The sequence below is a fragment of the Dermacentor variabilis genome, chromosome 9, assembly GCF_050947875.1.
Source record: "Dermacentor variabilis isolate Ectoservices chromosome 9, ASM5094787v1, whole genome shotgun sequence".
Lineage (NCBI taxonomy): Eukaryota > Metazoa > Arthropoda > Arachnida > Ixodida > Ixodidae > Dermacentor > Dermacentor variabilis.
This window is the reverse complement of record NC_134576.1, coordinates 43,465,205-43,492,736: the sequence shown is the minus strand read 5'-3', so window position 1 is coordinate 43,492,736 and position 27,532 is coordinate 43,465,205. Positions and strand designations below refer to the sequence as shown.

Sequence of the window (27,532 nt, the reverse complement as noted above, 5' to 3'; positions counted from 1 at the left end):
GCTACATATGATTTATACAATAGTTACTTTGACTTTATTCAGCTGAAACAGCTTTGGTCACGACGAGTAGTTCGTATTAAAATATCAGATGTTTGCATTTCCTAACAGAAACGCTCGGCAGTAACACGAAGACTTAACATTGCAGTTTAGGTTACACCAGGACCATTTGCTCCTTTAACTGCTTCTCAAAATTAGGCGGTTCTTCCGGTGTTTATTGTGTACTCCCGTGTTTATGCATGACTGTGCACTGTCATGCATACGTTTCAGAAGTTGCTGGCTTAACACACTAGTAAAAGGGCATGAATGTAACTCATTGAGAACTAACACTTTTTAGGCGATCATGGCACAGTGCTGGGTCAGAAAGGATTTAGTCATGATCACTGGGTTAGTGTGTGTCTACAAAATGCTTTTGTTATACGTAGATTAGTTTTCCAGCTTTAGCAATGACAGTTGCAATGATATCGTTATCTGGGTGTTAAAAAATGAAATTCTGGGATTTTAGGTGCCAAAACCACTGTCGTGTGGCAGGGACAAAAGCAGAAATTATGAATACAAGTGCTACGGTTAGTACTGAAGCCTGTGTTCATCAAACAGAAAAAGGGGGCAAGGAAACCATGCACCATGGAACCATGGAACCATGGAACGCATGCACATACTGCGGTCGACGAATAATAACATAATTTGCTGAGCAGTGTTTGTGTTGGTGCGCGTTACAAATATGCAAGTGCCGCCACATTTGCACAGTAACCGGCACTCTCGTCGATCAAACGGGCAATCAAGTATGACCGGATTGATGAAATATAACAGTACTCGCGTACTGCGAACTCAATTCAGTCTGAAGGAAAGGCCTGTCTGAAAAACTGTCAAACATCTGAATGCTACTCATGAGCATACCTGCGTAAACCAACGATACTGTTCTCGCTTTTCTCAAATCTACGGTGCTACATCTACACTGGGCCGATGCCGTCTACGAGGCCGATGGCTTGGCTCAACATGGTGATCGCTGCAGTTGCTAACAGATATGTTACATAAGAGTTTTGCTTCAGAAACGGTTCCTTGCACTTCAATGCGCGCAGTCTGCGCAAGCACTTCGATGAATTCTCCGATCTCGTTTCTTCATTCACCTTCCCACTTTCAATCATCGGAGTATCTGAAACTTGGTTGAGCGACCACGATAAACACCTTTTCTGTTTTTCTAGTTTTGTTCCTGAACACTCGAATCGTCCGTTCAGCAACCATGGCGGCGCAGCGCTGTATATCTATTCAGGTATTACAACCGAAGGAACGATCTTGAACTTAATGTAACTAATTGTGAAGACGTTTGGATCGAACTTGAAAATGACTTCCTCAACATAGACAACAAAGACCTAATAATTGGTTGCATATATCGTTCACCCTCGTCATCAGCAACAGACTTCTGTACTGCTCTCCATAAAGTCATGGGACTGCTAGCAGATGAAAACAAAAATGTAATAATTATAGGCGACATCAACATTAACCTCGCTGATAGTACGTCTACTAATGCTTTACATCATTCTAATTGTTTTAACAGCTTTGGTTATGAATGTTTAATTAAGATACCGACACGATGTGCTAAACACCCCATAGGTACATTAATTGACCATGCATTATCAAATTTGGCATATCCACCAGACGCAGGTGTTATAATGACCGACATAACTGATCACTATCCTATATTTCTTAATTTTCACTATACTCATGGCTCCGAAAAAATCACGTACACGAAGTTTATATTAGACAAACTAGCATTCCTGGACGCCGTGTCGAACCTTGAGTGGTCCCCCATCTTTTCTACAAATGATCCACAAAAAGCGTTTGCACTGTTTATCTCTATGCTTAAGTCGTGTTGATCGTCATTCCGCTCAAGTTAAATGCAAAAAGAAGTACGCGTCGCCTCAAAATCCATGGATAACAGATAAGCTCTTAGCTTCAATGCGCAAAAAGGATAATCTTTATAAGAAAACCAAACGACAACCATTTAACAAGAATTTAGCCATTCGGTACAAAAAGTTTTCTAACCAGCTTTCTGCCACTTTAAAAAAAGCTAAAAAAACATGGTACGAAAGAAAAATTTTGGAATGCGGTAAAAACGTAAACAGGAAATGGGAGATTGTTAACACCTTCTTAAACAGGACAAATAATCGCGAAGCTATACAAGAAATTGCATATCAGGGTATGGTGTACAAGACCGCCAAAGAAATAGCTGATGCGTTTGCTGATTTCTTCTTTAGCAGCGAGCTACAGCCACCTGCGCATGACAATCCCGTGCCCCAGCGCCTGCCACATTCTTTCTTTTTATTTCCAACTACATCTCAGGAAGTTCTAAACATTATAAACAACATGAAAATAACCGGCGCCGGCATAGATAAATTACACCCTTCCCATATAAAATTAATTGCACCCCTAATAAGTGATGTCCTTGCAGACATAATCAACGTCACGTTTAAATCAGGCACATTCCCACAAGAACTAAAACAAGGCAAGATCACACCCATTTTTAAGAAAGGTGACCGCTCTTTAATTTCCAATTATCGCCCCATTTGTGTATTACCTTTCTTTAGTAAGGTAATCGAAAAGCTAATAGAAAAACGTTTAACTAATTACCTTACAAAATTTAACATTCTCACACCATTCCAATACGGCTTTCGCTCGGGTTACTCGACCGAACTGGCTCTCGTTGCTCTAACCGATCAACTAAAACTCGCTATCGATGAAGGGAATTATGCAGCTGCAGTGTTTGTAGACTTAAGCAAAGCGTTTGAGAAAATCAATCACCGCATTTTATTTCGTAAGCTTGAATCATTGGGAATCACCGGCCCAGCACTCTTGTTACTACAAAATTACTTAACAGACCGAATGCAGGTAGTAACCATTTCAGCCGTTCATTCTAAAACCATGTTCACTAATATTGGCGTGCCCCAGGGTTCCATATTGGGTCCGCTTTTATCTTTATTATATGTCAATGATCTGCCTAACTGCCTGTGCTTTTCGAAATGTATACTTCATGCAGATGATACTACTATTATTAATTCCAATAAATGTATTACAACCTTAGTATCTAACCTTAATGGCGACTTACACAGCCTGCTGGAGTGGTGCCATACTAACCAGCTACAGATAAACCCGTCTAAAACAAAATTTGTTGTATTCACTTCTCACCAACGAACACTTCACTCCATTCCTCCTATCTTATTGGGCGGAAGTCCTATCCCTGTAAGTTTTCCATGCAATTATCTTGGCATAGAAGTTGACAAACATCTTAAGTTTACTGAACACATAACCAAACTGAAACAGAAGATTACCTATGGGATTAGGGTACTTCTAACAGCACGAAACATATTTGACCATGAAACATTACTATCATTATACTTTTCATTTATTCATTCCCACATTAGTTACTGCGTTACTTGCTGGGGAAACACTTACGTAACCCATTTAAACTCATTGCAAATTCTACAGAATCAGGCTATTTGGATAATTACATTTAGCCCATATAACAACAACGCCTCATATCTTTTACGAACTAATCACATTCTTACAGTCACACAACTCGTTAAATATAATCTAGGTACCTTTTTGTTCCGTCAAATCAATTACAAACGATGCAATAGCTTGTTACCACAATCTTCTCTATTAAATACTAATATTACCAGGTTTGCAGTAAATAGGAACTTCCTTTTACCTAAAATACATACTAACTATGGCAAACAGAGCGTCCATTTTTAATATGTCGCATTCTGGAACACACTACCATTATACATAAAAACACTTAAAATTCACGAATTCAAGAAGCAACTAAAAGATTACATTCTGTCGAATACTGATGCCTAGTCCATACTCATAACCATTCTTTCAGGGTGCCTTCATTTCATTTTCAATGCCATACAGTTACGTTTCTGTTTCTGCCTCACATATACATTCGAGTTAACTAATTCTACTGTGTTCTTAACGTCATCTACGCAGTGACTTTATCAGTTGTCTACTAGATTGTGTTACAGTGCTCTTTTTCATGACATTTATGCATATGTAATTCTTCAATCATGGTATTCATACTAAAACTTGTAATTTTTCTATGTTAACAATTTGTTGAAAACTGCTGTACTTTTGTTTTATTATGTCTACTTTGTAAAGGAGGTCCCATTGCAGTCTTTGACTCCGGGACCTCCTCCTGAATATTAACAACTTGTAATCATTCTAATGATCTCAATAAAAACCGATTCTGATTCTGATTCTGGCCAGTAATAAGTAATATCTAATGGACACTGCATAAAAAATATGCGGTGGCTCCTTGTCAGGACGCGATTTCCGTAACACAGGTGGGCGCATGGGCGACGACCAGCGATACGAAGGTGAACCTAAGAACGGCCTGTGCCTTGTGCGACATCCTGTTACTACTCAATCAAAAGCGGGATCAAGAGTGGCGTCTAACTAATCGAGCAGTCGCGCAATGTGTCTATAACATAGTTAATGCTTGTCGAAGTGAACAATAAAACGGCGCACACGCTGTCACTATTGTCTAGCGTTTCTTCAACTGGTCATTTCCTGCGGAAGTTCGAGAAATAAAGGGAAACTGTAGCAACAACGCAATCTATAGACGAATTCTTAAAAAGAAACAAATAAGCAACTCACCTCCGAGGCTGATCGTAGGCTCCAACACGGGCGCATTCTTTCCTTCACCGGCAGCAGAAACTCCAGCAGTCTCCGGTTAAATCGGTTAAATGAATTCAGGACGTCACAAAGAATCACTTCCGCTGTAGAACACAGCACGTCATGCGAAATACAGCACACCAGTACGAAAAAAAAACGCTTGCAACTGTAGCCGCACGTATGCCTGCCATGCCAAACACCGCTTTCACCCAAGCCAGTATGGCGCTCCTCATAGGCGGCGCCACTGAGTTCACAATATGGCGTCACCCACGAAAAAAAAAAACGGTGTATACGCTAATGAGGATAGTGGAAAGCTACTTCGACGTTATTCCGTACCACTCAGCATGCTTCAACTACTGGCGTGCTGGAGTCGGCATTACGCAATCACGACGTCGCTGCGCGCGTTCTGATGTTCATGTGGTGCGTCTCAAGCCATTCTACGCGCGCGAACGACCTTTGTGACTTTATTTTGTTACTGCTTTGTAATGTTAAGCATGAAATGCTCTTAGCTCCAGTTCTGGGCGACCTTCAAGACAACTTGAGACAAAATTGAGAGCAGTTATCCGGGCAATCACGACGAGAAAGGGACGAGAATGGGGTGAGAACGAAACGAAAACATCTGGGCAACCAGTAAAAATGCAAGAAAATGCATACTCTGGTCCCCAGCCTGTTGAACAGGGTCGCATTACATAAGCTAGTTGCTATCAAACAAGTCAAAAAATACTGTTTCTGATTGATTCATAGTGTCTGTTCACAAAATGACTCAAGTTGTAACTTCTTGCACGCTGACGTTTAATTTGTCATTTACAATAGCGACGTTCAGAAGGCAGACACAGTGCACGATATGCTTGATTGTCACCTTTTTGCGCTGAGACAGAGTTTCCTGTGCTCTTTTGAATGCCAGCGGTCCGCGAGTTGCGCGGCGCGGATTGTCCACCGCCTTCTTCGACAGATGGTGCCACGCTGCGTGATTAGACCGGCAGCGTCCGGTGCGCCGATGAAGGTTGTTAGTAATCCTCGTAATTACTACAACCAATCTGCTTTGGCGGCAGCTATCTCATGCTTACATCTACTCTCGATTACGGCAGAGCCACCATTTTCTTTAGCACCAGTTCTCGGGTTTTAATTCTTCAGTTATTCGCTGCATCGGGAACGTGCTCATTAAAAGGGGGACGTTGACACGTATACTTGTTCATCATTTTTTTTCGGGTGCCGCGTGACACCCGCTCACAACCTCAAGTGATAACTCGGTGCAGTACGCGGCTGCATGAATTGAAACTTGATCTTTGATGCTATCTGTTGTCCATGCTCTCACAGAGCTTTTTGTAATCAAATTTTATGCGCGAGGCAAATATTGTCGCACTTTCTAGAAGCCATGGGAGAGCCACCTACTATAGTGGAGCCTCCGACGAGGTATATATAACGGCAGACGCGCTAGAACCGCAGATCATATTTCCACGATCGACGGGTGTGCTTACTGCTGTTGTGGGCAGAGGTTCGCTCAATAAACATTTATTTTCGGGATTTGCCCTGTGCCACTGTCGGTGCTCGCCGTCACTAAAACGGGACAATATTATCAGGAATGTGGCCCATCAATCTGGCAGGACTCATGCTGCGAGTAAATGGGAGGCTACGGAACATGAGACTGCGCATAGCACCCAAGCTATGAGAACCCTCTGGATAAAATAAATTGCGAAGCCATGAACTCACATCCGTGGTAGGCCACTCTAGTAGGAAACTTCCAAATATTCGAACCAGCGAAGGCTCGAATAAAATTAATATATATGTGAGCCGCTATTTCTCTCACTCCTACAAGATTTGCAACCCTTTTCACTCATGTGAGACATAAAGCAGCTAAATTGCAACCGCCGTAGGTCCATGCAATTAGGAAACCTGCCTAAAACCAAGCGGTGATAGTTACGTTGCCGCATCGCGAATCAACGTTGAATTTGCTCACAAAGCTTGCATTTATAATGTGCTAGCGCTGTCCCCACGCCGTAGTCGTTATATGCCTTTGTCGCTCCGTCGATATAGTTCCTTCTTCCGTACATGGTCACTGCGCCGGTGTCATACTACAGTTCTCGTGATACCTCCATGCTCGTGTGCGAGTTCAGGAGAAATGTAATCTATTTTTTTATCTCCTGTACAATTTGAATATGAAGGGCATGTAGGATGCAGTTGACGCTGAATTGTCAAATGGAGAATGAAAAATGCTGTACGCCGTGAACAAGTGGAAATATAGCAGCCGAATTCAAGATAGGTATGCACTCGATAGTTGTTTCGTTGGCGTGCTGATTCAACGCACGCTTGAACGAGAGCTGATAAGCTTAGTGTCCATCGTGAGTATGTGTTGACACTTATACCATTTGCACTGTCTGTAACGAGACATGCACCACTTATGATAATGATGATGCGCTTTAAAGCTTTTCCCGCGCCGATCATGGTAGATGACCTAAAGATCAGATGATTATACATAGTTGTCCTGATGATAATGATGATGAGCCTCTATCATAGTTTGTACCCTCTAAGGGGGATAGGCAAGAATCGGCCGGTGGCAGTAGCTAAAGAAAATCCTTATTTAATATCATGAACCCAAGGTGAAACAAATAAAAAAAAGACTTTGCAATAACTAGAAAAGTAAGCTGGTAAGCAGCTAAACTAAATGGAGGCTGAACTTTCAAAGAGGTTACAGGAAAGTTGAGAAAATTACCTGCATTGTATCATTTCGTCTTCTGTTTCGTTAACACGTAAGACGGCTTCCATACGCTATAATTTACCTCAATTCAGTTATTGAATACTACGAGGCAGCGAGTACCTTTTGATTTCGGCGAGATTGCGCAGACTCATAGTACAGGGAAGCATAAATGATTCATTAGTCTTGAAAAAGGCTATATCTTCAAAAGTATTAGTCATAAACACATGAAAAATATATTAAAAGAACTACAAACTCACCAAGTTTGTACACCCTCTACAAATGATCAATGTCTGCCCCTTTGGCGACACAACACAGGTGCAGACGATAATGAGCTCATTCCATACATTTTGTACCATAGTCTTGCCAATTGTCTGCACTGCAGCACGGATGCGTTATTTGAGCTCGACTAAGGATTGCGGTAGTAGGGTGGGGGTACGTAAACAAGGTTCTTAACGTAGCCCCTTGCACAATGTAGAGGACTTGTCAGCTGCTTTCTTGTCGCGTGTCTCGCGCTATTCATGCCAAATATCGTGATTAAGGCAAGCCTCGTGTCGCCCGTGCCCACGAGCCATAGAAGAAGACGTGGTCACGCAGTTCGAGAGTGATGGCGACGGTGTCCTTTCCAAGCCCCCTTCGTGCGTCTGAGCCCCGGCTATTGTGGCCGTCACCTGCAGCCGGCACCCAACGGCCCGCGCCGCTGTCCAGAACATTCGCCGGCATTCGTGTAGCGACGCTTGTGGCGAGCCCTGCTGGTGAATGCCTCCCCTGCAGTCGTGCGGAAGAGGGCCACCCCGCATCCGTCGACCCACGGCGAGACGACACCTCGTCTCTGCTGGCGTCACGGACGCACTCTGCCGACGGCGGCGCGCAGACGACGCTCGATTCCAGCCGCGAACCCCAACCGCTGCTGCAGGTAAGGGCGATTGCTACATTGACAACGAAAGAAAGGTCAGGATCATGCACCGTTCCCCGGAACGGAATATGATAGGCGTGGCGTCAACAGTTAGAAATGCGGCCTGGAGATAGAAAATGCAGGTAACTAATATATCGTGGAGATTTAGAGAAAGTCAAGCCTTAAAAGGTAATCTGTTGCGTAGACTAGATTACGGGTATTAGAACGGGTGGCTTAAAGAAGAGGGCATGGAAATGGGCAGAATTTCTGCTGCAGTGAGGTTCTGGAGAAATGCAGTTCAGTATTAGCTCCGCGCTGATAAAAGGGGTTCGTTAAGTAGGGATTGACGACAGAGGCATTTGACCTTCACTAGACCTAAACAAAGCAGCGATGCTTCACCGTACGTTGTTCGAACTCCTTTCATTCGCATAACAGAAAATTCTTCATTATCTTATTGCTTCTCACGGGCTGCCGCACAGAAAGATAAATGCGGCCGTTCGCTGCTCCATTAAAACCTGTGTGCCCTTTGGAGTGCACTGTCTTTCTTGGACAAGACAACCGCGTAGCTGGCACACTTTGAGGTCCACCGCATACTGTGAATAATTCGTCATCGCGAACGCGCCTTGTGATGATGGCGTCTTGTGAGGTATAGATTTCGACGAGACAGATACATCTCTCCATAGCTCAAGTGCTGCCGACGCGCACAGTTCCAAAATGTCGCAAATTAAATACGCGTGCTGTCATGCGATATTTGTGGCCGGCGCGTTCTTGGTGATGGAATACATGCGTGGAGGATGCCCGCAAAGTTCTGGAGGGGCTACGGTGGTGTTTAGGATTCGATGTGTTAGTATACTATGTGGCGACTTTGACAATTAGTCTAATTAAGAGCGTCTTTTACAAGAAGGACCTGCTAAGCCAAGTGCCCTAGAATGCGTTACATAAATTTTAACCGCTGGCTTTGCGAAAGTGTGGCTTTTCCATGTCCAGGCCAGCACCCCCCTTTCGTGTCTCACCAAACTTTGAAGAACGAAATTTGCTTCTTCTTTTTTTTTTTACGGAAATAGAGAGGACACTGATGAATCATTGCTTGATGAAGCCTCTGGGCCCAGTATACACGGCGCAGCAGCGCGAAGAACTGACGTGTACTCGGAAAAGTGAGGCGGCACAAGCGTATCCGCGCGTAGCCTTTATGCTGAGACGCGATCTATGTAATTCATTTCAGCCAGTGTTCTATTCTGTCCCACTCTGCAGTGAAGTGGGAGCAGCAATAAAGTATGTCAACAACAACAACAACAACAAAAAAGTTATAATTTATAACACATGCGTTAAGAGGCATACTATCGTAATACTTATAAAATGAAACACGTGAGCACGTCACAAATAGCCCCGTAGGTAACAAGTTGCGCGGTGCCGCTGCGACAAGCGAAAATAAAAGGCTAAAGCTTCGCCTTTAAGAGTGGAACTCGATAGCACTCAAAGATCCCAATGTGTTTTCTCGCGCCTCGCGGCAACTGCAGCTTAGGTAACCGTAATGTTTACCGGTAAACGCTGGTGTGGAACGGTATGCACGAAGGCGGGCTTTCTCGTAGAAACGCGGCCTCTTACGTCGGCCAATCCCGGAGATCGCGGAAGAGCGCGCCATGTAATTACATCATTTTCAGGTTTTTCTTATTGATTCAGACTTTTATGTAAGTCGGAGAAGGCTTAGCATAAAAGGCATGTGCTCTCGGTGTTTTGTTTCATTATATTTGTTTGTAGGCTGTCTTTCTCAATATTCCGAGCAATTTTTTTTCAATAATGTAAGACACGGTATGAGAGACATTAGTGATGGGATATTGTGGCAATATAACCGGCATATACCGCGTGTCATATAGCGAGGCGTGGCATATGCATATACCTAAATACATACGGCGATTTTTGCACACGGACAACTCTGTCGACCTCGGATTTTCTGCAAGACGGGGCCGTTAACGTTGTCGCGTTAAAAAGGAAGAAACGAACATCAGTGCTTTCTACGCTTGCAGGCAAGCTACCAACGTTTCTTCATCTCAGCTTTCCTTGTTGCTCGTGGTCGAACAAAAAAGGTTTCATTCGAATTTGGTATGGATTCATTATTCCTATGGCACCTTCGTAAACTATCACAGTAAGCCGTGAGTCCATTTGGTGTCATGGTCGCCCATTAAAGTCAATCATTATTTTCCGCTCGTAAACCCTATCAACACAGCAAGAAGACAACTTACAGGAAGGGGTGCAAGAAGGCAGAGCAGCGGCCTCCCCCTTTATTCGCTTATGTGACGGTTCTTCCGCACAACATGCCACCGACAGGCATCTTTGCTAGGCATTTATATTTTCTTTCATTAAGATCTCTAGATCACAATCGTGAGCAAAAGAATGGCACGGCTTGCAAATATAAATCTTCCTGACCTTCCTTTCCTTAACTTCTGCAGCATTAACATCGCAAGCCAGGCACCAACTTGGACTTCACACGTATTCTGCTAAACTGCATTTCTTCCACAGTGGGACGTTTCGCGTTATCCCTGCCGAGCACCCAACCACAGGACTTAGTGCGTTTAGTTGCATCTGCCTCGTGCCACGCGAGGTTCATTCGATATTGCCTCAGTAAAGTTGTAGTGCTCCAAAACGTTCTGGCTCGTTTCGGTTTAATGCTACCATCTCTAGATCCTAATGAGCTTGTCCATGGAGTAATATAGTAAACGATAATAAAGGACACCCCCGTAGGCTCTTGCGCCAGACTTTGGCTCTTCGCGCACCCAGCGGATTAGATGATACGCGTCCTCCACCGCGGAGGCTGCCACGCGCCTCCAAGCCTGGGAAGTCACGACTTCATTTTCGTATTTTTTTCCAGCTTCTTTTCTTTGTTTTGTGACCACTGCAGTAACATTACATGTATCATCGAGTGATTTCATACTGGTGCTTGGGCCGCTCTTTATATATTGCGACGATGAGCGCACAAAGCTTTTGTTTCGTTTGTCTCTTTTGTTTAAATTCACATTGTTTATCTATCAAGGTGTAACTTAGCGCAACAATAATGCCAGCTGTCAATGACGCAATAGAACTGTATCGTTTGTGATATGATATTTCTAATAACTGACACCAAAGGGTGTATTGTAAATTGATTTGCCATGTTATCTAACTATCAGTCACCTGGCTGAACAGCCAAGAACACGAAAATATTAGACAATCATTTTTTTGAAGCAATATAGTGTGAAAAGTGGCCGACGCAGGAAAACGTGAAGAAACTGCGAAATACAAGTAATAGAAAACACTGGTACATAAATATCGTGATAGCAATAAACTTCACACAAGCTTAACAACCAGCACTATACCTGGATACCTGCAACCAGTTGCAGGTATCCAGGTGAAAAAAACTACATTAACGAGCAAGCATTTAATTTACTCAAAATAGGGTTGTGCTAGAAGGAAGAAATATGATGCTGTTTCTGACACTTCTACGAAGAAGGGTCGACAAAGCTATCAAGATTATGGAACCGGTTGCGTGCCAAAATAAATTTTGTGCATAAACCATTGATTACGCACCAGCATGATCGTCTCTAATGTGCACTCCAGTGAGTCCTTCCTTAAATAGCTGCAAGATATTGCGATCTTAGCCAATTATACACTGCGACTTCGCGGGGGTTGTTCACCTGTTGTCTTTGAAGCCATGTAATCGTCTTCTTGCACTTAGAAATTTGCCCTTGAATATCCATGATGTCCTTTGGCTGCAGAGTCTATTGTCAGAAAAGAACAGTGAATATTCCTGCAATTCGTAGGATGCCAGAAGTTGAGTCATAATGGAACCTTCAAAGCTTTTGAATATAGATGCTCCTTGGTGCAATGCATATTTTTCTTACCTAGCAAAGCAAATGTCTCGGGTATTAAGGCATGTCATCAAAAAGAATTGCTATTAAGGAAGGACTGTTATAAATGCTAAGAAACAAGAAGCTTTCTACTGCAAGGACTCCATACGCAATTAAAAAAGGAAAACACGTATCTTCAGCCCAATGCAAAATAGTTAAAGCTCAAGCGCACATATGGTAGAAAGATTTATAAAGCGCACATTATCCAAACTGCAAACATTGCACATGCGCGGTTTGAGAAATAGCATGTTTTGCAAAACTGCCGCACTCTACTGTTTCAGAAGCTGCTGAGCACAACCGACTTGAATAAATCAACATAAAGCTCTCTGCACCAAACGCCATGTGTTCATAGGACACATTTCTTAACGAGCGATTTCATTTTTCTTTCTTTTCGAGCTTCGTCATTGTTTCGAACGTGCCTCGCATGTCAAACGCTGCCGCATCGCTGTTGTCGCTGGTAAAAAGGTAAAAAAAAAAAAAGGAAAGCGCGCAAAATATAATTCTACGTTAAAAAGGGGCAGCAGCTCGTTATGACTTCAAGGCTGTCATGCCCCCTCCATCACTCGTTCACGCGGCTAACGGCGACATAAATAAATACGAAGAGAATAAGTCTTCAACAACGTGTAAAAGAACTTCATGCGGCCTTACTATGAAATGGCGACAAAGCAGTAGGGTCAGATGCTGGCAAAGGAACCAAAAACCGATCCCCGGGTGCATTTTACAGAGTAAGGTCGTCGGGATGCCGGCGACAAGGTTTTAATGGGCTTCGCACGTGCTGGATCGTGCCGCTTGTCAAGCTGCTAGCTATAGCCGCAGCCGTGACAATGGCCGGAGCCACTACCTTGGGAAACACGTAGAGCCGTCTGCCGGAATCAGCAAACTGCATGCTCGGCTACGAATTAGCTCGAGTGCCCATTCTTATCGTTTACTATGTTGCCCTAAGACCTATGTTCAAACGCATTTGTAGCTCTTTCAATGCTTTTTTTCTTTCCTTTCCCAAACATCTACCGTAGAATGCCCTCAGTGCATTTCGTATCGTACGCACACGTAGGCTGTGGCACGTTGTTTCAGGCGCCATGTTCAAACTGCTACAAAAAAAGAAGAAGAAAACATTTCCTTCGCACCATCAGTCTGCTAGCTTTTGCTCATGACTATAAATCCAGTACGCCAAGCATTACTATATGGAGTATATGAAGTTTCTCTTGTTATAATTATTGCACACTATATTTCGGCGTGAGAAATAACAGCAACACAAAGAAAAGCATGCAAGGCCAGCGCTGTCCTGAGGAATAATATAGGACAGTATTAGGCCACTTGCTACAACAAAGACTACGTGGTTCACTAGGGTTGAGGCTTCGGCGAGTTGGTATTGCACTCTAGAACTGGTACAGCGCAACACAGGAAGAAACAAGCCGAGCCGGCCAGATAGAGGAACAGAGCGCTGACTTCCAGCCTGGCCAGCTTTATCTGGCCGGCTCGGCTTGTTTCTTCCTTTGTATGTTGCGCTGTTGCGCTGTACCAGTTATAGAAAGATTATGTGCATGCTTAAAACGGGGCGCCACTATGAAAATACCTGATACGCACTCATTGTGATTCTTCTGCTTCATTTTTTGAAGAGTACAGAAAGAGTCGAATGGCCTTTCCCACAACACCGCTACTATTACCTGCCCGGAAAGCGTCATGCACAGCGTAACAACGATGTTTTCACGTTGAATCTTTTTGGCAATTCCACCCTTTATTTCTTCGCACTAGACCACCCCTTACGTGGTAGCCCCTCGGGGCAATTAATTGAAACAAAATGAAACGTCACAGTTTCGCCCGAAAGGCGAAACGTCGATTTGGTAGGAAATTTCGCTTACTAACTAAATTAACAAGCATGGTGTCACGTGCGCACAAGCAAACGTGAAACTTCTCACTCGACAGCAGAAACTCGCGGTCGAAACGCTGGAGTGAGGAAGCGGGGCTCCAGCAACAAGAAAATTGACCTTCGTTCTGCGACGGCTTCAGCGCAAACTAAGGGGTGTAAACGGGGGCACACGAAGCTGTCAGCCCCCGGCGCAACATCTTGCCACTGCAGATAGCTTTCAAGAAAGGGCCCACGTGGCTGCGCAATACGCAGCAACCGCCGAAGTAGCGCTGTCCTGTGTCTCTGTCACGTCCTTGGCTTCTTGAATTGCGCTATTATGAATTTTTGATGGTACAGTTTATTCATATTTGCCATTATGAATAAACCCTACCAACTAGCCCAAGTAGTGTATCAGCCTTTTTAAACTCCCCTTCCATCCCTTCCCTCCGGTTCTCTGCGCACGTAGGAAGGCGGCGCCCCTCCTCACCAATCCGTCCCTTGCGCACGCGAGATTGAGAGCCGCCATCGTCAGCTCAACCTCGCATGCTCTCACTCACATATACAACATACGGAGCGCGGCAACGGTGTTATCCCGCTTTGATTTTATAAGGATTATCACGGCGACGCCGACGACAGACATGCGCCTGGAGCGCCCATATAATTCTCGCAGTGAAATAGAATGAGATAAATGTAAAGAAAATATAATTGAGCATGACGCACTTCACGACGATAAAGTACTTGGAGCCAGCCTGAGCTGCTATGTCTAGATAAGAATTATTATGTACTATAGAGGCACTAAATGATCAATTCGAGGTTTTCGTATTCCTATAATCTTCCGCAATGTTGTCATTTCGCATTGAAAGCGGTATCACTTAAGTGTGGTGTGTAGCGACATAAACTTTATTGCGGCATGTGAGTTTTTGTAAGCAGCAATATAACCGTGTAACTTTGGCCTTACGGTTACTCACAAATGAGTGTCAGTTTCGCCCGAAAGGCGAAGCATGGATTCCGATTGCATATTATTAGACAGCTATATGAAGTACCAATCGGCCTTACAAGCATAGGCATACGAACTAAATTACCAGCCATGCTGTCACGCGTGTACACAGAAACATGAACACATCTTAATCGATTACCGCGGAAACTCGCTGTCAACATGCTGCACTGAGGAAACGTGGCAGCAATTATGAGCGAATTGTCCTTCGTGCGGCCGCACGCATAAATACGAACTATGTTGGAAAAACAGAGCGGCACCGTGGACTCTGGAGCCGCCCCAGATAGCTTTCAATATAAAGCGGCCCAGCTGGGCGTGTGCGGAGTAGAACGCGTCACCCCTTCCCACCCTCCCCTTGAAGCCATGCGCGCGACGGAAGGCGACACGCTTTCCCCTCACTTTCCTCCGTTTTGTGCGCGAGATTGTGTCGCGATCGCCGGCTTACCCTCGCATGCTTTCACACGTATATAAAGCATGCGGCGCGGGGACGATATTATCACCCTTGGACTTTATACGAAACCTCATGACCACGCCGTCGCTGCAATTCCCCTGGAGAGTCCATATAATTGCTATCGCAATAATAACATGGCTGGGAGCTTTCCTTCGTACGCTTTTGTAGTGAATTCTGGGCAACAAATGTAGTATTTCTACGCGAATACCATATTTCATTAATTATACCATCGTAATTGAAAGTCCCTGTTCGTCCTTCACACGAATGTTGACAACTCTACATACTCCCAGCTGGAAGCCGGTGCTGAACCTACTCGGAGCCGCCCATGCAGCAAGACCAGCATATTGCAACTTTCTCTCATCGGCGTCCTGTTCGCGGGTCTCGTAACTGCGGCGGTGCCAGCAATGGTCGGCGCTGCAGGCGGTCGCCTGGCTCCTCACGACCTCCTACCGGACCAGGAGCTATCGTCTAGATGGCGTCAACCGGAGCCGCTCTACAACGCCCCTCCGGATGTCTCGGACGGAGGAGTGTTGATCGAAGACCCGCGCTTCTGCGACCAGCAGCCGCGCACAGTGGCTACGGCACCATCGGGTGACGATGTTCGCGATGGACGCCTGAATATTGCGGCAGGATCCATCGCCTGGAGCAATGGGGCGCACAGTTGGGCCTTGTTTGACTCACCGGGGACACGGCGATCCGTAAGCAATCTGTTTGGCCTATCGGTGATGCAGCTGTCGGTCATCGAGAAGGGAAATAGAATATGAGTCGACGTTATGTCATAAAGCCTGCATTTGCAAGCCAACTGTCCATGAAGCCATTTACTTCTCTTTTTTTCCTGTGAAATTTGGCCCGACACCGGACCTCTGACGCTCAGCGTACTGGCCGATAATGTTCGGTTTCCGGTAGTTTTTACTCGATGCAGCACTTGTTCTGCTTCGCTGCGCTCTGTCGGCCTACCAGCTCTTTCATTGAGTTCCAATTGTACGTCATCAGTTCAAACGCACTGGGGAACGCATAAAACTCTCATCCTCTTCATTCAGACGCCAGGAGTGTCAGGAACGCAGCGCTAACCGCACTACACTGTCAAACCGCATGTATGATGCAGGCGCGAAAGAGCCTGTGTACCATTGATAAAGACTGTACATTTAGGACAACCAAAACACTAGTAAAATGTTTCCCTGGTAGGTAAAAGTCTTCTTGTTTACATCGCCTTTACTTTGCGTTGCAAGAAATCTACGAGTTATGCTAATCTTTTGCCGGAAAAAATAAGGCGGCAAAGACACGTATGGAAACGCGCTCCAGAGTAGCTAACGTATGCCAATGCTATAAAAAAAAAAACAGCGTTCTACCGTAGCAGATGCCTTAATTTGGAACAAGTTTGCTCTTTGGTCGCTACACAGATAAAAAAATGAAACAAACGCTGACTTGAACGCCAACTCGCGGAATCCTAAAGTGCGCCCTGTATAACACTCAAACGTAATCGCCTGGGTTTTGCTAGTTCATATTAGAGCAGGGTTAGAGCAGTGAAAAAAAAAATATTACTTTCCGATTTTCGCACCGAACAATGTTGAATTAAATTATAGGATTTTATATGCCAAAACCCCTTTCTGACTGAGGTACGCCGTAGTGGGGAACCCCGGAAATTTAAACCACCTGGAGTATTTTAACGTACACCTAAATCTAAGTACATGGGTGAGCTCGCATTACGCCCCCATCGGAATGCGGCCGCCGTGGCCGGGATTAGATCCCCCGATCACGTGCTTAGCAGCCTAACACCATAGCCACTAAGCAACCATGGCGGGTCCGAACAATGTTACAAACGAAGCTGCGGCATTATATAGCAACAACAAAACCAATGCCAAATACATTTGCAAGAATATGGCATTGAACAGTGAAGATATTTATATAAAGCAAGGTTTGGGTACGGGCTAGTTGGTATCCCATGGTATCAATCGTCACTTACATCGCATACATAGACGAGGGATAAAAAGGATGACAACAGCGCTTGTCTTCGTCGTCCTTTTGTCAGTCGTCTATGTATGCGCTATAAGTGACGATTGATTTATATAAAGTTTCTTGTTCCGTGGCGTAATGCCACAGAAAAAAGTGCCGGTGAGTGGCGCTCTGATGTCACAGTACAGAGGGCCATACATGTACGTCGACTTGTTATATGTGTACATTCCTGTGTTGATCAATCATTTGCGTTGACGTACTTTGCGTGAAACGAGCAGACCAGGGGATAAAGCGTGTTTGCGGTAAAATGCCAACAGCAGATAGGTAACAGCAGAGGGCATGTCTCTACACCAACTGTAAAATGCTCGCGCTCAAAAGAAAAAAAGGAAAGAATATGACACCTTCTAAAACGCAGTAGGAATGTTGAGATTTGCTTGCAGGATGTATGCTTCTGGCATTGGCTGGACAAGAGCGTATTAGATCTTGCTTCAGGGAACAGGCGTTCGTCCCAACTGCACGTGGGTACCGAATTATCGTCTGCTCGTAAAATTCTAATCCCTGCCTTACAAATCATTGTTACTCACATTTATGTGGATATTACACGTAATTTCCAGACATTATGCAATGTAGGCGATAAAGAACACTGACATATATTCTTTATTCTTTATAATATTCCGTTTCATGTAAATCATTAAAAAATTATGGCAGGGCTCAGACCGCCTTGAATAATTAAAGAAAGTCATTTCCACAACCACTTTCGGTTTACTTTCCAGAAATTGACTGAATTGTGAGTTCGTGCTGGAGAAGATGGTCAATCGTGAGCGGGTCATCGCGATATTCTAACTCACTCCGGCTCACTCGTTGCCTCCTATGCTGCTATACTTTGCCAAAATCTATTGACCTGTAAAACAGGTGACCGAACGCGTCAGAGCGAATGCCAGAAGGGCAGGATATCGTGGAGCCACGTGACCACCATCTGTGTCGTGACGTCACGACACAGATAGTGGTCCCGTGCAACAATACCGAAGCTGGCTATAAAAAAGCAATTACATGAAATTGCGTAGGGGGTCTGTGGTGCGCCAGTATTTTTTCTGGGGTTTACAGGTCTAAGACTATCATTTGCCGCAAGAAAAACTGGTCGAGGATGTTATGTCGGCCATCCTTTAAAAGTGACACTGCCCTTAGAATGCATAATGGGCACTGTTATCTGATGCAACGTAAACTTAAGGTTGTGTTTATTATAAAGACCAAACCACTCCACTTGGTCAACAACGAGCAACGCTGTGTGTGCCAACTGTTTTGGCATTTAGATCATACAAACGCTGTGAAAAGGGAAGAAAACAAGTGGCATCGTTTCGACCCGAACCCACTGTACGAACGAATTAAACCACGCGACCGATGAGTAAAGCTCACCCACTGACCCTGTCTTTTGCGAACCTGTGCGGAACTCGTGCCCTGACCTTTACTTCGGCCAACGTTGGCTACACAAGCCACCAATGGTGAGCGCTATTTTTTTCTTAGCAAGTGCTACATACCGAGCCAACGCCTGATGCTCTATGCACGCGCCCTCGGCTCGGGTGAGTGAGCTTAGATTTAAGCGCGGTTATATCTTTACACATTTTGGGATTCTATCCGTTATCTTATGCAATGAACATCTGTGATGCCAAACTTCGCCACTGAGTATATTGTGAAAAGGTACGCGCCGTTCTTCAATTAACGCCCTCGATGCCAACTTGGTAATCAGGCGTGTCGACAGTCACATTAACCTACCTCACAGAGGATGAAGGCGAAAGCCTACCTGCTCTAGAGACATTCATTGCTTTACTTCAAATTCTCGTTTGAACGCGGCGTTAATTCTTCTTACTGTTTTCTCGGACGTAAGCTCATCTATCGAAGAGCCTTAACACTAACTTCAGTAACTGTGTGTTAACTAAACCTTCATTAAAACCAAATGTCGTAGTCTCGACTCCCACCGAAGGTCGTGGGTTAGCGTACCTTAATCACCTCTGTCTCAATTACGTGTGCCTTAATTTACTTCGCCCTAATTAACACCAATGGTCGAGGGTCCGACTCCCATGAAAGCTCATGAGTTCGCGTGTTCTAATTAATGCCATCTTAAATGCGTTTGCCGTAATGACCATCCGTTTAACCGATACTAAGGTCGCGGTTCGGATTCCCACCAAAGGTTCGCGTGATATAATAAACTATATTGTCACGTGGTAGTGACGTTAAAGAACACAGTAAATGCAGGCGCGTTTCGTGCTGTGCGATAAGATTTGTTAGGCGGCGAAACGTAGTCGCCCGATAAATATAAGTACACGTGTCAATATCTTGTTGCCTTTACCTTCGTTAACATCGCCCGGATTAATACCAAATGTCGTAGTTTCGACTCCCACCAAAGGTCGTGTGTTCGGGTGCCTAGTCACCGCTATCTCAATTACCAGCGCTTTAATTTACTTCACCCTAATTAACCATAATGGTCGATGCTTCGACTCCCACGAAAGTTCGTGGGTACGCGTACTTTAATTAACGCCATCTTGATTACCTGTCCCTTAATTACCATCGGCTTAATCGACACTTAAGGTCGCGGTTTGGATTCTCGCCAAAGGTCTTGGGTGCACGTGATCTAAGTAACCATATCTTGGTTACCTTTGCCTTTGTTAACATCGTCCGGATAATTACCAAATGGCGCAGTTTTGACTCCAACCAAAGGTCACTGGTTCGTGGGCATTAATTACCTCTATCTCAATTACCCATGTCTTAATTTACTTCGCCCTTATTAACACGAATGGTCGAGGGTACGACTGGCAAGAAAGCTCGTCGGCTCAAATTTTGTTATTAACGCCATCTTGACTACCTGTGCCTCAATGACATTCGGCCTAATCGCCACCTAAAGTCGCGGTTTGAGTTCCCACCAAAGGTTTTGGCTTCGCGTCATCTAATTCACCATATCTTGGTTGCCTTTGCCTTCGTTAACATCGCCCGGATTAATACGAAATGTCGCAGTTTCGACTCCCACCAAATCGTGGGTTCGCGTGCATTATTTACCTCTAAATTACATGGACTTTAACTTGCTTCGGTTTAATTATCACCTAAATTCGTGGTTTGGGCTCCCACCAAAGGTCGTTTGTTCGAATGCCGCAATGAACTATCTGTTACCTAACTCTCTGTTAATGAACTTATTAAAACCAAAGGTCATGGGGTCGACTCCCACTAAAGGCCATGGTTTCGTGTGCCTTAAGTAACTCCCTTTAAATTAACTGCGCATTAATTAACTTCGTCCTCGTTAACACCAAAGTTTGTGAATTCGACTCCTATCACGCTTGGTGTTAGAATGAGTTTGTTAAGGCACAGTTATTTAAGGTAGAGTTAATTAAGGCACTCGAAACAACGACCTCTGTAACGACGCAGTGGAATGAGAATGTCAAGTTAAATTCATTATTGTCCCGTATGCGCGTACGCTTTTGTCCTCATCCCCTTTAACGTACACTAAACTGTCGGTCAACATTTTCATTGCCCTAGCATTCGATCGACAATTTAAGCACTTTCCGACTGGAATCTACCGAGGCAACTTTGTTTGTATGTTTGTACCTAACCGCTGTCACGCCTTCCTGTGTCACTGGGCTGTCAATGGTTGTCACGGGGTGGCCAGGCGAAGGCAACAGCGTTAGAAACAAACTCTGACCAAGTCGATTGGCTGAGTCTATGCGAATGTGTAAATAGGTGCCGTACTTCATCGAACGTGTTTCACGCCCACATTGGTCACTTTTGGCGATAGACTGGGTAGGCACCACTGTTCTGAGAAACTCTTTGACTCCGATTTCGAGCCTATGTAACCGTAGTGTTTAGCTAGAAACGCTGGCTGTAAACCCTATGCACAAAGGCGAGCTTTCTGGCCGAAACGCGGCCTCTGAGGTGGGCCGAGCCCGGAGGCTTCTTATTGTTTCGCACTTTTAACATTTAAGTCAGAGAAGATTTAAGACAAAAGGCGTGCGCTGTGGGTGTTTTGTATCAGGGTATCTTTTTGTGTGTGGGCTGTCATTCTCAAAATGCCGAGAAATAACTGTGTCAGGAATGTAGGACAAGGTATGAGCTACTTTAGCGATGGAATGACGTGGCAAGATAACCAACGCATACCGCATTTCATAACGCAAGGCGCGGCATACACATATACCTAGATATATACGGAAACTTTCACTTTTGGACGACTTCGCCGACGCCGACAGCAACGCCGGATTTTGTGTGATACGAGGCCCTTAAAGCTATAGTGAAGAAAAAGACAGACAAAATTATCTATTATTTAGGTACTGCCACCCTGCTCGGGCTGTTCTCCGCGGATTATATTTTTAACACAATTCCTTTTTGTGCTCTCTATCAACTCTTCCATGTCAATTCCACTGCCTCTTAACTGTTTTGTACTCGTTGCCTACGACGACCAAAACGTTTCGCCGGTTATATAGGTGCTTTAGAAGAACTTATAAATTGCCCAGATATACACAGAATCGACAAATAGCCATATGGCCACTGATAAGGCAGCTACAGACTAATGCGGCATATACTAAAGTGTCGTGAAGCTTTGCAGAGAGCTTAAGACATTTGTGTCATCTCTTCCAACGCTTATACATGGGTAAATCGGAGAGGACAAAACGTACAGCAGCAAATATTCGCAACAAGATGACGCATGCGTCTGCTGCAGCTAAAATCTGGAAACCATCCAGCACATCCTAATGAAATGCGAAGTTATGCACGCCTTGGAACCCGTAGGCAACGTACACGTTCCGAAAGCGCTTTGATCTAAAGTGAATGGAAGGATCAACCAGACAGCAGTCGAAATGAGCAGGAGATGCTTGAAATATTGGCGGAGAAAAAGCAGGCAATATTCTGACAAGACCAGATCTGTGTCAGGCATAGGAAGCGATAGTAGGTCGATATAAGAGTTTTAAGGAAGGACAAAAAAATAAGAGGAACAAAAATTAAGGAGTTGTAGAAAAAGTGCAAGCATAAAATTAAAATTATGGGGTTTACGTGTGATAACCACGATATAATTGTGCGGCACGGTGTAATGGGGGACTCCAGAAATATGGACCACCTGTGGTTCAATAATGTGCACCTAGATCTAAGTACACGAGTGTTTTCCCATTTGGCCTCCATCGAAATGCGGCGGCCATGGCCAGGATTCGGTCCTGCGGCCTCGTGCTCAGGAGCCCAACACCATAGCCACTAGTAAACCACGCGGGTAAAATGCAAGAATAAAAGGCACGTATAACATAGCAGATTAATTCAAGCAAGCTGGTTGACCGTTTCTCAGCACCCTGTTTCAACGGGGGTGCCAATAAGTCATAACCGCTGTCATCACCATGTTGAAAGTCTCTAGATAATCACCCAACCAGAACTCCGTTGGGAAGGCCCACTTTCCGGATGCATTGATATTCAGAACGGTTCTATCGAGTTAAGGTGTTTGGAGTAGTTATTGAAAAAGAAGAGAGGAAAACGATATAACCAGGGTCGTTACAGGCTTAGGTGAATCTAGAACATCATCGATTGATGTTTTATCGAAGAGAGAAATGATCAAGGATATGTAGGCAAATTCCTACACTGTAACAGGTGTAATAAAAGCTGCTTGGCTAAAATACGCAAGCTAACTAGGAGAGCGAGCGCAAAACTGCCAGACTGCAATAGATGTAACGAAACCTAACGAGCTTAAGAAGACTACGTGACTAGTTGTCGCTGGCCCGCATTGAAATGAATTCAAATATAAATTAGCATTCGTCATGATTTACTCAACACTGAATAGATAGAATGACTCTAAGCAATGTGTCTGTCGAGTATATTGCTTTTTTGTATTCCACATATTCTACCCAGCTGGTTTCTACGAAAAGATTAAAGAACATACTGGACGGAAATTCTCAAGCCTTAATAGCAGAAAGGTGAAAAACTAATGCGCATTTGGTGCACTTTGGTAGTATGAACCACACATTCCAGTCGTTTGAAATCGACTATGCTTCTATGTAGACTTGGGGGTGGACCTTTAAATTCGCGACAATCTGCGACCCCAAAGCTTTTTGAAATGCTAGGGTATGTGTTAAAACTTTTAAATTGAGAGCAATATTGTCTTTTTATGCAGAAAGGTGATGTAATGATGTATTGAATCGCAGGATGGCTTTGAAAGTCCTCACAGTGACTGTAGGCAGAGGTGCAGTTCCTATAGCTCAGATGGCTTAAAAGTCCCTTCCCAGTGACCCTGCACGAAGGGCAATTTATTTGTCGTGTCTGTTAACCTGGAACGCAGACACTCTTAAACCACTGGTCTCATTTTCTATATACAGTGAATTGCGGTGAGTAAACAAACCGTGAGTGTGCACGAAATATGTTCATCAGCCTACTAATATTATCCTTGACGAAATATGCCGGGTATTCTTTTATCGTGAACAGAATTATTAGCAGTCAGCCCTTTCCCTCAGATGAATCAGCCTTGAAATAGGTTACTCGCAGAGGCGGACATTATATTCACAGAAAATCAAAACGAAGATAACAAAATTTAGAAATTTTCGCTAACAAGCATTCAAGCTACGTACTTTATGACAGATATTCCAATTTACCAATTGTAGCGCGTCGTTTCGAAAGGGATATCCACCTTGAACGAGCTCTGAGGATGAAACCACTTCCGGCAATTGTGTTACCAAATTTGGTGACGAAGTGCATTGATTTTAGAATTTTCGAGCTTGAATACATAACAATGAGTTTTGCTGAAAACTCAATGAATGCGCAGAGCGTTTTTGACGCTACTTGCACAGCGCTTATATGAAAGCTGGTGCCGGATTCAAAATTACTTACAAATGAATGAGCCTTTTGAATTAACTTAGTTCCTTTCGTATATTGCAATGTATCAGGAAAGTAATTAGTTTTAATCTTCATTAATAAAATTTAGTTCGTCAATGATGCATCTTGATTATTAGTGTAAGTAATGCTTGCATTTGAGTAATCCCGCTTAACAAGTACATTTGTGCTATATGCCACTGGAGGAATTTAAAAATTCTGTTACCGCTAAAATAAAACACTCGATCGTTACTTCGTTAGTGAAGCAGACGCTCCTGTAATTTAACTGACCGTGGCAATTCAGCTCGTACTTACGTAAATTCCAGCTTCCGCGTCCTCGCTTTCGACCGACTTCATGTCTCTCAGTAAATATTGTTACAGATTGAATATTTCGCAAAAATATACTACAAGATATAAATGCATTCTTTGCTACGCACCCTTAGATACGATCCAATGACAGCCATATTTCAGTGCGAAACAATAAGGCGTACATTGCCGAATTTTACGCAGATGTGGACCGAGTGCATTCGCCACTACTACACGTACTGCACTCTCCGGGCGATGTTGTTCAACTACGACACAAAAGAGAGCGCGCGCGTTCCAGCAACAGCGGCCAGCTATGCAACCACGGCTCCAACCTGTTCGGCATCGGGCAACCGTGCCTGGAGAGCTGCCTGCAGCGCGACCGTAACTACGACATTTTCTTTGACAATGCCCTCCTGCAGCCGTACGCCGGGTAAGCAAACGCAACTTTGCGACTCTGCGGTGTACGCTCTTTCTGTCAGTACCAGAAAGGGTCCCAGAAACATTGTACGCGAGGCTAATTTACGGCTACCAAGCAAGTGACGCACTGCGCAAAATATAAGGGCGGAAAGAGAGACGGGACACAGTCCGGAATTTCAACAGTTTACTGCATGAAGCGCCAGAAATCCAATATACAGACAAAATAATCATATTCCTCCCCCCCCCCCCCCGAAAGCGCAAAAACTTTCACAGTTCTTTTACAACCACAATCACATAAGATGTACCACACGTTTTTATTTCGTAAGCAAATGAACATGCGAGTATGGGACAAGGGAAAGCTAATGACACGACCATTGTAAGCCCACCGCGCCAGACGTTAGTAAAACAAACTGAAAAGCGTGGCATGGCCCATCTGGGCGGGGTACATTCGTCTCGACGAGCTCGTTGGCCACCGATGCCACTTGAGTAATCGTCGTCGACGGCGCCCACGGACCGAGACCCTCAACGAAAGCCGAATAGACACGCAGTTGGCGCTCCCCTAAATACCACAGAGCGCAGGGAGCGGAGGGAACCACCGGCGCCACATGAGCGATCGCACATAACAGTGGCGAGGGGCTTTAAGCCTCCTTCGGCGTTGCCATGTTCCTGGAACCGCTGCAGTTATTCTCCACGCGCGCAGCAATAGGGCGGGTGTGAACTGATTGAGAACATTATGTTGCGCCGATTAGTTAACAGGTGGCCTCTCCGGACGCGTGGCAAAAGAATCTCTTCCGGGTGTGACTTCTGTACCGCTGATCTGGCGTGTAAGACTCGAATGTGCGTCCTTTGGGTCTCTGCACGGGTGGTGTGAATTCCGCGATGCCGGCGTATGCGCTGCCACTATTACTTATATGTGTTGGCATTTCATGGAGCCGAGGTTTCATAGAGCCGCATGAGAAACGACCGGTTTTCAGTTGGATCTCCGGCGCCTCTGGGAATGTTTTCTTTTTTTTCTTATTGTGCTTCCGAGTCATGGTCGACGTTTTGCTGGGAAACGGTTCTCCCGTGCACCTCCCTGGCAGGTTTACTCTAAAACCAGTGTTCGTGTATGGCGCCACACGGCATTCGTCTTCTTCGTCGCTTCGCGAAAGAGTTAGAGGACTGGAAACATAATTCTGACGGTTCCCCGCCTCCGCATTCTCCACATGTGCTTGGCCTGTGGGTATTTTATTGCATAGGCTACGTTTATATGTCGTTTCTTCGAACATCTGAAGAAAATGTGTTTGGTGGCCCCTGCTACTTTCCTGTTGTATAATGTGTAAAATTGGTGCGGATTCTGCATTGTGAATGCTTTAAAAAGTTTCTAAAATCTTTGGTTGGTGGACTAAACCATTACGCAAGGAAATTCTAAGAAACATATTAATTGGTGAGTTGATTTTCCAGTCACAAATCCAACCAACGATAATTGATTAGTAAGTAATTGGTGCGGGGTATTGGGTATAAAAAAGGGCGGCTCCAGTTTTCCGACCGTTGTCGTGGACCTCACTGTGGACCGCTCTGCCGAGGTGGGGTTAGATCATGTCATGCAAACTAACGCTGTAACTTTTTGTGTCCGATAGAACCTTGTAACCACGCATTTTTTGTAATTTATTTGCAAATACAAGTTTTCTTCGTCCACACATAAGCGTCAGCGCCCTTCTTGCCGCAGTCACCCATTAGCCCACATGTGCAGGCTGTCTCTGACGGTGCATTCCGGACGCCTAGAGTGGAGGAAGAACAGCGCATACACGCTTCATCAATAATTGTTTACGTCATTACAAAAACAAAGCAGAAAACCCAGCAATAACAAGCGACAATGAAAAGAACAAAGCAAAAAAGTGGGGGTGATGACAATAAAAAAACGACACCAATAAAAACAAGCCACACATCTTCATGAAAACAACACGCAGGAGGAGGATCGAAAGCCTGGAAGAACTTGTGCAATACCATCGCAAAAGGCAACTTCTTGTCTAAATGGTAAATTGAAGGCTTACTTATGCACTTGGCAATATTTCGCCGGACAAATAAAGTTTCGGTAAGTTCTAACTGTGCTTTAACACGTGTTCTTGTCGTGACCTCAATTTCATCTAAATGCCGTGAGCAGCGGCAGTCTGTTAATGTTTCCATGATTTCTTACTGCGATTCAGGAAAATTCCGCAGCGGGCTAGTTGGTTGGACATATTTAACACCGTTGCGCAGAACGACAAAGGGACAGGACAGGGGCGCTAAGGTGCGCTCAAGTGTTTTGTGTTGTTTTTTCGCTCATGTGACTTCGTCGCTCTTGGCAACACTGTTAAGAATTTCTCACTGTGCTTTATCCCGTGTTCTTGTCATAACCTCAATTTTATCTAAATCAACTGAGCAGCCCTAGTTCCGTTAAGGCTTAATGCCCATCGTTGTTACAGTGAGACGGCGTTCTGTTGCGCGATCATTATTGCAACGACGGGTTTAGCGTAGTACAAGCTCCCACAAGGTAAAAGAACACGGCAAACTGTATTGAGACCGATTTCGTATATATTTTTACATTCTTCTGTGCGCAACGCCTTCTGTTGTTTGGATAATAGTGACTAAATTTGT

The 27,532-nt window shown here is 44.5% G+C and overlaps 1 protein-coding gene across 1 annotated transcript in view; it reads left to right on the top strand.

Moving 5' to 3' along the window:
• Positions 1 to 7,944: 7,944 nt before the first annotated feature.
• Positions 7,945 to 27,532, top strand: part of LOC142558318 (uncharacterized) — a 50,776-nt gene continuing 31,188 nt past the window's right edge. The window contains exons 1-3 of the mRNA XM_075670467.1: positions 7,945 to 8,276; positions 15,715 to 16,122; positions 24,704 to 24,929. Of these exons, the coding sequence (XP_075526582.1) occupies positions 7,968 to 8,276; positions 15,715 to 16,122; positions 24,704 to 24,929 (943 nt within the window). The 5' untranslated portion in view covers positions 7,945 to 7,967. The remainder of the gene's footprint in view (positions 8,277 to 15,714; positions 16,123 to 24,703; positions 24,930 to 27,532) is intronic.